General features: G+C 40.5%; 1 protein-coding gene across 1 annotated transcript; it reads right to left on the bottom strand.

Moving 5' to 3' along the window:
- Window positions 1-6771: 6771 nt before the first annotated feature.
- Window positions 6772-9593, bottom strand: utp11 (UTP11 small subunit processome component). The gene is made up of 8 exons (XM_041986825.1): window positions 9391-9593; window positions 9172-9233; window positions 8976-9078; window positions 8754-8873; window positions 7472-7565; window positions 7228-7358; window positions 6975-7085; window positions 6772-6883 (listed from the first exon to the last, which is right to left on the bottom strand). The coding sequence occupies exons 1-8, from the start codon at window positions 9448-9450 to the stop codon at window positions 6800-6802; spliced, it is 765 nt and encodes a 254-aa protein (XP_041842759.1). The 5' UTR covers window positions 9451-9593; the 3' UTR covers window positions 6772-6799.
- Window positions 9594-13765: the final 4172 nt, after the last annotated feature.

The following is a 13765-nucleotide window of genomic DNA, read 5'->3' on the forward strand; positions in this document are numbered from 1 at the left end:
CAGCATTAAGTCTGCCATCAAGTGGCACGCCGAATGTCAGGAGAAAAAGTAATGGTAATTATCCAGCCTTTTCCCGCTTATTCCAGTGCAAAGCTGCAGGTTGGATGGAGCTACTAGATGAGAAGCAGTGAAACAACTTGGACAGGTTCTTATAAAATAAAAAAATATAATCCTTCATAAATACAAGCTTTATTAAGGTAAGAAGGACTCATGCTACCAACAACCAAATACAAACTTATCTGCTAAGGTAAAAGGAATGTACTTGTGTAGGATAAAGTGGGGTTCGTGGTTTGCGAGTGTGTTTGTTCAGACTAGTTGAGCCAGCCGATGTGTATGTGGGCATGTGGATTACCACCTTCTGGGCCAGCTGTGCTGAAGTCTTGCATGTCAAGTAATCTACATTACATTAAAAAGATGTAGTTAATGTGGTTATTTAAAGAAAATCTATTCAAAACAAACTGGTGCTTCTTGTTTTCTTAGTCTGATTTATTGTTTTTCTAAATGTGCATGCACAGTCTTTGTTCAGTGCACACAATCTACACAGTTACCCTTATTTCAGTGGCACACAGTCAGACCTTATGAATCACACAGATGGCAAAAAAAAACAAAAAACAAACAAACAGAACTTCCTTTAGGCAGGTGCTCATGGATGTTTATGGAGAAGCATGAAATTATGTACACAAAGTTTAAAATTAAGACTAGTATGTCAGTGACTGACCGGTTTGCAATAATCGCCTTGTTTTTTACCCCTTTGTTTCCAGTTAACCACTTTCTTTGCATTCAACACACGGAAATGAAAATAGTATCAATATAAACATTTGACTGCAAAAAAAGCAAATAAGCACATTTCCCCTAAATGTTGAACTATCTCTAGTTCCAATCACATTTTCTGTTTTCTCTTATTTTTTCATGAAAAAGCTTTGCCACACGTTTCCATATATGAAGACAATAGTTACCTTACAGCCATTTACAATGCAGAATCTCTGGGACAGGAATACAGAGGGGGCTGTTTTTTTCCTGGGGCTCCAGATTAGAGCAGTGATATGAACACCTCCCTATCACTGTGTGCTAGTGGCTTCCTAATCACATCCCTGCAACTGATACTGAGGCACAGAAACTGAACACGAGAGAGCAAGTGAGGAAGAAAAGAAGAGAGAGATAGAGAGAGCAGGAGAGAGAAAGGCAGCTAAAGGCAATATCTTGGAAATCAAATACCACAATCCACCACGAGCTCAGTATGGCACTGATAAAGCGACAATATTCAAAGGTGACATTGCAATCAGTGGACAATAGTGGCACAAGTTTATTGCATTTCTAGGGCTACAGAGGCCCAAAACTACACAGCAGAACAACTTTTCTGGTGTTTTATGTTCTTCTGTGTTTTTCTCTTTCTTTTATTTATTTATTTTTTTTTTTTTTTTTTACTGATACCTAACCATTTCCAGTCAGCCCTCTTCTCCAAGTCATTAGAAACATTAAAATTGCTGATGCTGGCAAGAAAACACATTTTGCTTCAGCCTGAAGAATATCTTTGTTCTGTTTCCAATACAAATAGAAGGATATTTAAATATTGCTCCTCTGGAGTGTGCTTGTGTGGCTCTGTGAGAAGGAGGCAGAGTGTCTGTGCATCTGAAGCTGAGCTGCAGTTGCGTGTGCATACGAAAGGATGAAATATTGTGTGAGCTTGTATGTACGTGTGTGACTGTATGTGTTTTTCCAGTGGGTATTTCTGTTCCTTGTGGGGAGTACAGTTAAAGTGAACAATAGACAGTGCTGCGCTGCACCCTGTGTTGCATGCTACTATAGTATACAAATAAAGGCAGATTCCTGCTTTGTAAGATGCATCTGAAATCATGTTTGGTTAAATAAATTGTCAAAAATATTAGTTATTTGCTACCAAGTTCATATAAAACTCACTGGAAAGGCATTAGAAGTAGAGACATTGCCAAGAATACTGTGTCATGAAACTACACCCACAAAAAAGGAACACATAAAGCTTAAGAGAGGTGAAATATAAAAATCTAGAACAAATCTAAGTAAACAGATGGAGAAATTGGAAAACAAAAAAAGGGAAGATAATACTGAATCCAGCAAGCCTTTCTCATTAGCCATGCAGAGCATCTTGGCTCCTCTCCCACACCTCCCGGCTCATCATCGCCTAGGCCATGGCTGCCAGCGCACCCCCACCTCCATGAGCCATCCCTCCTGTCTCATCTTCCCAATCCCTCCCTCCTCTTCTAGCCCCTATAATCACACCCGCAATCACAGTCCCTAATTAGGTTAATTAATTTGTATCAGCCCTTGTAGGGACTTGGCTGATGAGACAGCCATAATAGCATCAGCAACCCCTTCCCGCAAAAAAAAAAAAAAAAAAAAGGTGGGGGGATGAAAATATCAGATGCAAGCCTGTCTGTGGAAAGACAGAATTTTAAACCATAGGGTCACGTTTTCTATCCCCAACCCCCCAAAACCTCTTTCAGCTACATCTTTTCTTCCCTCTAACCCCAACATATCACTTCCCCCCTGTTCTTGCTATTCAACAGGGGTGACACTGACACCTAAACAGTGATATATAACCTATCATGTCACAATGCGTCATTGTGACCACTGGAATGAAAACATTGAGTGTAATGATAATTAAGTCTAGAGCTTGCCAGTGGCATACTTCCCTGCATTTAGGAGTGTGGTGTTTGGCTTGTTTGTTTACACTTTTGCGGTCTGTAGTGGCGTTCCAGAAGTGGAAGAGAAAAAGAAAAAGAAAAAACTGCATGATAATGATTCTCTTGGCGGTTTCTCTGTAGTCGTCACAGACACAGATCGAAGCATCGCATTACAATCAGCAATCCTCATCGCCCCTCATCAGGCCACTGACGAACAAACTCTGATTAACACCCCCATCTGATTACTGCAATCACCCAAGCTAACCATGCACGAGCACTGTCCCCCCACCAGTACACACACACATACTCATCTTAACACCTCAGTATTAGTAGGAGTAGTAAGAGCAAATGTGTACACACAGAGTAGCTCTCATCATACATTGTCACTTAGTTACCATTAGAGAGAAACACACCAACAACTTTGGGAGACAAAAAAGTACACAACAGGAGAACAGTGTATGCATGAATAACTGAGATGGATTAGGATGCTTAGTAGATTATAATGCAGTAAAAGAAAACATGAGCATGTAAAGAATAGTTACAGGAAGCTTACAGTACCAATCTGTCCAGTTTGTTTATTGACAGAATACTGCTCCATTTAAAAAATACACCAGCACCCACACTCGTATACATGAACAGGGAGCGTTCAATTGTGATGCAAGCAGACACATGCATAAATATACATATACGCAATCTCAGGCAGACAATGACACAAGGGGGCTGCGAGACAAGGACAGATCCGGTAGTTAAAGCGTAATGAACATGTCCCCAAGGCACGCGCTTGGCATTCCCCTGAATGATGGACTGACAGTAATACCGGGGCAGATGGGTGCGCTCCACAAACCCCCCCCCCCCCCCCCCCCCCCCCCCCCATCACACACACACTCAAATGTGTACATACACCCTCCCCTGGTGTATCCTGGCCCTTTCTCTTTTGCAAAAAGATACCCCCTGTAGGTCTGGTGCAGAGGTGGGGGGCGTAGCAGGGGTGCTGCTTATGTATGTGTGTGTACACCTAGAGGTGGGATGCACAAGAATGAGGCCCCTGTCATGATTTAGGCTCCCATGCAAATTTAATCAATTCGAGTACCTCTCGCCAGCCAGGGCTCATTAGTGGCAATTTGAAAAGGACGCTCTGTGATCCCCACCTTATTGCAACAGCCCGACTTTCAACACGGGCACACATGCATACTCGCGCAAACACGCAAAGATACACATAGAAATCCTAATACGCACACACAAACACACACGAAAGACATGCACATCAGCAGCACTGTCAAGACTGCAAAGATTTTCCTTCACACATCTTCCCACTGGCATGGAGAAAGACACTGCCTGCACACCAGCCCACCCTTCTTCCCCTCTTCTGTCCTTCCTCTCTTTTCACTACTTCAAAAGCCCCATGACACCCGGCTTCAAGTTAAAGGAGAGGGGGGAATCCACAGATAAAGACTACCTCTCATCCCCCAAAAATCCTTGCATTTGGAGATACCCTCCCAACACTCAAACCCCAGGCTACCTCTATCTTATCCCCCACCTCACACTCTTCAGTTCTCTGTAATTGGGGGATCGATTAGCACTGTCCTTAACCATCCTTAACCTCGGATCTGTATGCAGGACAAGCCGGTAAATGAGGAGGGTGGAGATGCTGCGTTTTCTGGTTTCGTAGAGATCAAGGTTGAGGTTAGAATCATGTAGAGAAGAGGCTAATTTTTACATTTTATCTGTTAAGAAAATGTGAGCAACACTTACCGTAAATAAGAACATATGTACTACATGCTTAGTTTCTTACTTCAGAAACCTGAAATAATGCTAATTATTACAGGATAAGATTAAGTAAACCAAATATACAACATGCTACTTTTTAAACAGATTTGTTTGGTTCATGGCAAGCCTGATAACTAAACTGAAGAGAACAAAGATCTTTTGTGTCATACTCGGTCTTAACCAGGCTACACTTTCACTCTCAAGCAGTTGCTATATATCAGGGTCAATGTCATACCCTGCAGCTGTGTTACTGCCACCCAGTACTACATTCCCCCCCACCCCTCCACCGTCATTCCAAAAGTCACTATTCGTTAACAAACTTCAAGGGTCATTAACTTTAGAGATGGCATATGGGGGGGCAGGATGGCCTGTGCAAGTAGGCAAATGAGTTATGAGTTTTTTGACAATAGAGGAATGCCTGTCTATATCTTTAAAATCAGAAGGTCACCCACGGCCCACCCCTGAGCTCTGCCACTGCTCCCCCCCCCCCCAAGCGTAAGAGTCTCGTTGCTGGGGGGAATGAAAGGAGAGCTTGAGGAGGAACAGTAGCTTGTCTGTGCTTGGGTCGCATAGTCAGATAGGGGTCCCGGAACTGCGCACACAGTGTTTTGACCCCTGGGCTCTCCTCAATGACCTACACCCCCTTGGCTTATGGACAGTGGGCCTCAAGGTCCTGGTTCACGCACACTCTTTCAGCATTGTGACGCAATAACAGAGGGCAGGGGGGATGAGAGGAAAGCGAAGATGGGAGAGGGGGGGGAGTTGGCTGAGGATGTAATTCATTCATGAACACAGGATACAACACAATTGTGGCATGAATGGTCGAACAATGTAATGTCCCAACAGTAAAATGTATGCATTTTAAAATGTAAGCCAGCTTTATGGATGCATATTAATTGATGTGCATTAAAACATCTAGCGATTTAAAGCTTGTTGCTTTAATAAATTTCTAATGAGAAATAAACCAGAATTACTTCTTCCCCATTTTACCTTACCTTTGCTCTGGTCAACAGTGTTTGGACCAAGGCCATTGGCCCCTCTCCTGCAGCCCTTCAACCTTTCACAATGCCTGTTGACACATTCGTCTGGTTCCCTCCCTCCCGTCTTCGCCTTCGATGTCTCCCAGGAGGGGCTGATGGATGGGCTCCGTTTATGAAGCTGCTGCCACCACAATGATCAATCAAGTCTGGGTCAGATCTGCTGTTGGGCACCAGGTCTTTAGTCTAGTCACACGTTAGGTTAAAGAAAATAAGCACACTTGCAGTTCGGCTATACTCACCACACACACTTGCACGGCCACATAGAGAATGATGGGAGATTAAGACTTATTGGGCAATTTGAAGTGAGCTATAGGGCAAGTAATTGTTTTATTGCCATCAACGCTTGTTAATTGACATCTTAATCATACTTCATCTTGTTAGCTCCAGCTGTGTCTACTCTGCTGACACATAAAAAAGGTCTGTAAATTAAATACTGGATTCCTTGCTTCAGTTGAACTTTTATCAACTTTTCACCACAAGCTACATGAGCATACAAAAAGAATAAGAAGCAAGACTGCTGATAACTGGCCCAACTGTGTGTGAATACAGTAAATAAGTCAGAGTGAAGTCTTCACAAGTCAAAAAGAAAAACACAAATATATTAACTGAAGATACTCATGAAGAATTCACCACTGGAATAAAGCAGGAAATCAACATGTCGTATAATCAGATAAGAATATAAATTCTTTGGCTGCCTTTGAAAAAGCTTCGAGAAGGAGCATCAGTCTGTTCTGACAGGTTAGAAAGTCAGATTTATAGTCCAAGTCCACAGCTTCTCGACTCAATCAGTGACCTGCAGTTCTGAAAGACTGAACAAATATGAGTGAAAAGTCATTCAGACTTTAGTAACTACAATTTAAACCTCAAGTCTCTTTGTTAGGTCATACTAGAAACTCCTTGCGCAATAACTGCTCTATGATATAGCATCCTGAGACAGCAACTATTTATCCTGTTGAAGAACACTAATGCCCCCTAGTGGTGATGTAAACCACAACATCCCATCTGCTGCTCAAATTCAGTCCAGCTACTTTTCTAAAATCATCCCTGTGCAGCTTCCTACTCATACAGTCTTAAAATCTGTTCCAAAAGGTTAAGTTACAAGCTACCGCCATGTCAAGAAAACAAATCAACTTCCAGGTTTGTGTTTTTTTTATTTGAAAGAAACTAAAAAGCCATAAATATGTTCAAAACTGCATTGAGGAAAAGAATAACCATCCTGTTTCTGCTTGAATGAAAGCCGTGTAGTTCCATTTGACACAAGTCCATTATGCTGCAACCATGACTTCGACAACATTTTTTTTTTCCCCCCTCAAGTTGCCAGGTTGGCCTTTCTCAGCGTTTTCTCTTGGCCTCAAACTTGTAGATAGCTGCTGTAGTTGTTGTTTCCTTTTTTACCTTCACCTTCTTAGTCTTATCCTGAAACATAAAGAAACATTGAAAAAGAAAAAAAAGCTTCAGACAGTCATAAACTGGCATCAAAACACTTCTCATGTGTAAGGCTTCTCACCTGTAGGTCCTTACGGGTCTGAATTTTCTGGCTGATGACAAACATTTTCTTTTCTCTGTCAATCCTCTGGGAAAGAATCTTATACTGATGCTTCCCTTGTTTGGCCAGCTTCTACTTAAAAAAAAGGACATGACACTACCATCAGTGGGTAAAACTGAAGAGGCTTACGTCAACATTCATCAACAATTAATTTCCTAAAAGTTTAATTTTGTGTTTCTTTTTAGTACAATCAACACTAATAAATATCACAGACCGCAACACTGCGAGGGTCAACAGCTCCCTGGATGCTCCTAGTCTCCAGTGTTTTCAGAGTTGGTCTGTTGTACACTCTGTCCACCAGCTCCGGAGCCGTGTCAAGGTGGCTCGCCAGGTTAAATGTCTGAACTGAAGGCACACAGGTTTATTACAGAAAAAATAAATTAATTAAAAAAAACTGTCATCAATTACAATATTTTACCATGTAACATTTGCAAGGATTCATTAGTTTTTGCATTTACCTTGTTTCTTGGAATCCACAAAGAAGGTATGCTTGTTTTTCTGTTTACTTTCTGCATCCAGAAGATGGAGTTCTCCTTTTAGTCTCTCAATTTTCTGATAGCACATTATAATCAAAAGGAATGTTAGAGGACACACCGACAGTGGAAAGCATATTCTGTACGCTCATGCTTCGCTCCACAGTGTCAATACATTCATTACTGCTGACAGCTCAGTGTGCATGTGTAATCATCTTTCGTACAACAGCAGCATTAAAAATTAAATAGTGCTAATACCACCAATAGGCCCTATATTCGTATTGAATATGGCTTGTGACAAAGGTGCCTTGTCAAAGTTTAGCTGTGTTGGCTCACTAGCAGAACATTGCAAAAGGCAAATTATTAATTTTAGTTATAAGAAGTTTAAACGGTCACTGTTTTGTAATGTGTTGTCATGTCTTTTCTGTATTAAAAAATGAAGAGTTGCTGACATCCAGTGGTAAAGATGGGCTGAGAAATTACTTCAAATGCCAAGCACAGTTGTGAATGAACGGTGGCCATCTGCTAGCAAAATTCTTCCAGACATGAACATGTTTTCATCCAGCGGCCTCAGAGGCAGCGATGACTTCACTAAAGGTAACAATTTCAGCATTTTGTACATGTGTACTGTTTTCTTCTATGTGCCTTTTAAGGTGTTACTTATCCCAAACGGTGCTCTAGCACCTATCAAACAAAGCCACTAAAAGAGGACCTGTGGAGATAATCAATTCTACGAGGATAAATATTGGTGAGTACACTTCCAATTTGAGAAATTTCAGTTTTACCAATGGCCACACCTCCAGTGCCTTTTTTTTTCCAGTCAAATACTCCGATGTGAACTGGAGAACAATTAACAATAACACCTGCAATGTTATTTACAGCTAAACTTTGATGCCGTTCACAGCTGTTGTGTTGCAGAAAACAATGCAAACAAGGTGTAATTTTTTTTTCCTTATATGATGCATCCTGTACCTTTGGACCTTTGTGTTCCACACAGACATTTCTTTTCTGGACCATGGATTACCCCCCAAAAAAGGGATCGCAGCAGAGATACGGTATTTATGCAGAAGATGTCAGTTCTAGTAGATGGTCTCACATAGAAATAAAATAACAGTTTGCAGCACTGTATTTAGATCTGCCCAATTGTGAGCACATCATTACCGAGGCATGTTAATGCTGAGGATGATTTAGTCAAACTGAATGACAAATGACAAAACAGAATGGACTATGCATTACATTAAATAAGTCTTGGGGATATTTAACATACCTTAGACTCTGCAACCCTTTTCATCTCCACGTATTTGATATCCTGTGTCCTCATCACTTTCTTCTGCTCCTCTGTCACCTCCACCTCTTCTTTGGCTTCTTTCATCACATGAACTCCATCCTACCAGCATGTCACAAAGCAAAGCCAACAAATAAATCATGCAAAGATTAAAACACAGCTGAATCTATAATGTGTTGCTATGGAAGTTATGCTGATTATTACCTCCAGTTTAGAGCTGATCATCTTATAGTAAAACTCATCTGGATTCTTTTCCAGAGCTTTCTTTCGCAAGGCGGCAAGGGTGTTTTGTTTCTTGTGATGGTCACTATTTAAAAGAAGGTTAAACATATATGCTAAACATCTATCCTTATATTTGACATGAACTTAAATTATTCAAATGTGGACGTGCCCAACTTACTTTGCTCGGAGTTTGTAGTCTTTCTTCTTTTCCAGCAATCCCAAATTTTTCCTGAAACTTGGCTAGTCGGACACAATTAGCCCGTTAATAAAACACCATTATGCAGTACCATAAAGCACGTACTCATAGTGATCAATTTGGTTACAGTGATTTGGTTATACTTCTCAGTGTTTGTAAGGCACGTTAGCTAACAAGCTAACAAAACCCTGAAATGCTCACCTGAGATCTTTCGTGGTGGTTTCTCTGTCGGGACTTCAGCGCTTTCCTGAACGAAGACATGTTTTAAAACTGCTTCCAAGCGTAACGCCTATAGAAAGTCAAGATGGATATGTTCAGCTTTTCTAATAAACACAGCCACTGAAATCCCTCCTGTTACTTCAGGTCTGCTGCTTCCCTGAGATTTGAACACGTGGGTTCCGGAGTGCGTCAGCGCGTGCCGCTTCTCATTTCATTTCCGCAGATTCGGTACTTAAAATTCACTGAAAACATCACAAAAGTTTATAATTATTGAGTCAATGTTGACTAAAATATTTATTTATAATGGTACTATAAAATAATAAGAATGATTTTTTTCAACTAATTACAATGCCTTTTATTTTATTCAGGTGTTCACAGGACCACTAGAGGGCAGTGGTGTATTGAAGATAATTGGTAAAGCATAAGGCTGTGGGTTAAAGTTAAAGAGAATCCAGTCAATAAGAGTAGTATGTCATTTGATGATTTAACATTTGATGTTGGGGTCATAATGTACTTGTAAGTGGTTGACGTGCTAAACCAGTGGCGAAGGAAGTATTAAAATTCTTTACTTAAATAAAACCCCACTATAAAAGTACTTTGTTGCAAGAAAAATCCATCAATGCATTAAAACGTTATAATAAAAATGTACATTGCGAATTAAAGGTACCTATTGAGATGAATGCCAAGATATCTTTAGAGTAACATTACATCTAAATCTATCAGAAGGGAGAATTATTACTTTACTTAATACATTTTCATTTATTCCACATTCAACTGCAACTAATGAGTATTTTCATTGTGGACTAACCTGCTGATTATTTTCTCCTTTAAGCATTGATATTTCTATTAGTATAACTTGAGTTATACTTCAGTTTCTGTAATGTTACTTTAGGCACAAGGCTGTATGAGACATGAAAGAAGTTACCATGATCTTGCGCTCCTGCTGTCTTCTTCTGCATACAAATGCTAAATGTTTGAACAGAACAGCCACATACCTAATTACACTTCCTATTAGATAACTTGCAGGACCGTTCATAATTCATTTTCTATACCTGCTTTATCCTGTTTGGGGTCATTCACATTCACTTTTAGAGTCAGTGCAGAACCACCAATTACCTTGCTTTTTAAATTTATTTATTTATTTATTTATGGACAGTGGGAAGAGGTCATTCGTACACAGAGAAAACATGAAGTCAACATAAAAGGCCCCAGTCAAGACTGAACCAGGAACCTTCCTGTGCGATGCAACTAACCACAGAGCAGCCTGTCATAGTTCACCATTGCCTGTCATAGTTCACCATTGCTGCTCCGAAGATTGAATCAACTAGTACGATAACCTAAGATATAATTTAAAGCTCATAGTGAAATTTGACAAGATACATTCATTTCAAACTCATCTGGTCTGTCTTCACCTTCATTATTTCCACAGTAATGGATGAAACGCTCTATTCTGTGAACCAAAACTATCTTGTGGGGCAGCTGTTCAGTGTCTTTTTCTGGCCCTGTGGCTTTGTTACCTAAATCAGACCCACTAGTGGAAGGAGTTGTTTTCTCCATCTCTAGACCAGTTAGGTCTATTTCTCCCTACATTTGCTCCAAAATTCTCTGTCTCTGGATCTCCATCCCCTCTTTAATGGACAGTTTAACATGATTTTAGGTGTTTATATTACTTGAATATAGTTGTAGAACTCTGTATTATTGAGGATCAGACTTCCTGTTAAATCTTTCAAACTTTCCTCCTCAGCAAATGTCTCTGTCCTTTCTGTCCCTCTCCTGTCTCAATCTGTATACAGGTGACAGTAGTGATGGAGGGTTAGGTTTTTGTTTGTTTGGTTTTTTTTTTGTTGGTGTTGTTTTTTTGTTTGTTTTGTTTTGTTTATGATAACAGCTAGAGCCTATGTTCTCAAACTGTGGTACGTGTACCACCAGTGGTACGCGAGAGCCCTCTTGGTGGTACTTAGAGGAAAGTCATAAATATTTTTTAATAAAATTATTAAACTTTAAGGGTCGCGGGTAAGCTGGAGCCTATTCCAGCATTACCGGTGAGAGGCAGGTACACCTGGACAGGTTACCTGTCCATCACAGGGCCAACACATAGAGGACAAACAACCACAACGGTGGGAGGAAGCTGTAGAACCTGGAGAGAACCCAGGCATACACGGGGAGAACATGCAGACTCCACACAGAAAGGCCACAAAGTTCGAACCTCCCCCTCCAGCTGAGATTCAAACCAGCGACCTTCTTGCTGTGAGGCTGTGGTGCTAACCACCACACCACCGTGCAGCCCAGTTCCTTTATGAACTGTCCAAAGCTAATAGCTATGTATGTTATAGCTTTATATGTTTGCTACTGTATGTTCAGGTTTTTCATGATGGTGGTACTTGGTGAGCTCGATATTTTCTCATGTGGTACTTACTGTAAAAAGTTTGAGAACCACTGAGTTGGAGAACAAATAAGAACTATTTAAGGTAGCTCTGGACCCCCTACAATGGGCCTAGTGACACACATGACAGTTAACAAATTTGTTTTTGGGCTGTTGATTAATTGAATCTAAGCATTCTAGTAAAAGATGGGAAATATTGTTTTTATACTGCACTCAATATTTTTTGTCATCTATAGTTAGTAGATTACAACTTCGTCAGTTTAGAAAATATCAGTCATTTATTTTTCCATGCATTATGGCTTATACAGCTGTTTAAGTGGACTTTCTGCAAGTTGTATTTAAAGCCTTTTATTTGGCTTTAAGTACATTATAGAGCTTGCTTCCAAAGGCTAATAGGACTTATCACATTTATCCAATTAAAGGATCACTGCAGTTTGTGTTTGCCATTCTTGAACTTTCTATACCGCAAGCCTGGCACCAGAAAGACTTCAAACAAGTCAGCATCAGCACAGTGCTGCTGGCTTAGTATGTATTGGCTACACTTTTTCAGACATTAAATTATTCTTGTCGTTATAATGAGGGCTAACATTTGCCAGATTGCACAGTTAACACTAATTGGTAACAAGTTTATGTTTTTCCAACATGAACAACAGTCCACTGGGATTTCAAACTCCCCATTTTGATTTATGTCCAGACCAACAAACCCAAAAGAAATTATATAAAAGCCCTGTAATGTCTCTTAAAAACACACATACTCTCAAACAGGAACCAAACTGCAATGGTCTCATTTAAATGCAAAACATTTTTTATGCGAATCCCACAGGTACTGAGTAGCCAATGTATTGTGTTTTAGTTCACATGAAAACAAATAAAATATACAGGGAGCCTTGCATCGTTGTTTTCTCTCCATTTGGAGAATGCAGAAGGAACTCAGAGGATGAAGGGGTCACTGCTCTACCCTGGGAGAAAACACTGTCCACTTCCTGACATGATATTTTGGGGCGAGAATAGACAAAGACAAAGCCGCAGTGGCACCAGGCCCCTAATCTCACCCAGACTTGCAACTCTATTGTGGATGTGAGAAGCAGCAAGTGAGACATTGTGATATTCCACTGAACAACAATTTTTTCCCCATGAAAGCTGACTATCCCGCGCCAACCACAAGGAATTTGTTTTATATGTGTGAGATTTGCTTGGCATGCAGAATGTTTTGTGGGCGATGAGACCTATGAATGGGATCAGTGTTTCCATATTATGTCACAGGCTTGTTTATCAGTCTGATGGCTAAAGACCCCAATTCCTGTGAAAGTTTCAGCCCAAGGCCTGACAGAATCACTCACCCACTAACATGTGTTCAACGAAGCAAACACAGACAGGGGCTAGGATTTATGGGTTAAATGGCTACACTCTGACTTACAGGGCTCCGTGCTGTTTAATTCATGTGAGTATTTATCATTACAAGTGAAATGCCTGGTGAGCCACACTGGGGGTAAATACTACTTTGGAAATCAGGGGCTTGTAAGAAGCTGATGCAAGAACAGGAGCACAAGAGCTTGCGGCTTTGTTCAGGGTCAGTAGTGGAGGAATGCCCTTGTGGAGCAGATGCAGAGCCATTCGGTTTGCTAATATGACCCTGTAAAAATAACACTGCTGACATATTGTAAGACTTCTGCACTTGGGCTGAGCTCAGGACTTTGGTATGTGTCTCCAGACCATGGTTGGTCTTCATCTGGAGAATGCCAGCAGACCAGCCCAGTTTAAAAATGCATGAGGCAGAAGTCCTCCCTGTGCAGTCCTTTAGTTGCATCTCCTTGCAAATAAGAAAGTACTAAAGTTTATCATTATATTTGAATTGTATTATACTTTCATAGGGAAATACTTTGATACATTTGTATGCAAACCAAAGCTGTAGTTCAATCCATTAAATGCAAAGAGACAATATTTTGTTTTGGGGGGTGTAGTCAATGTTTTTCT

The sequence above is a fragment of the Melanotaenia boesemani genome, chromosome 6, assembly GCF_017639745.1.
Source record: "Melanotaenia boesemani isolate fMelBoe1 chromosome 6, fMelBoe1.pri, whole genome shotgun sequence".
In the NCBI taxonomy this organism is placed as follows: Eukaryota; Metazoa; Chordata; class Actinopteri; order Atheriniformes; family Melanotaeniidae; genus Melanotaenia; species Melanotaenia boesemani.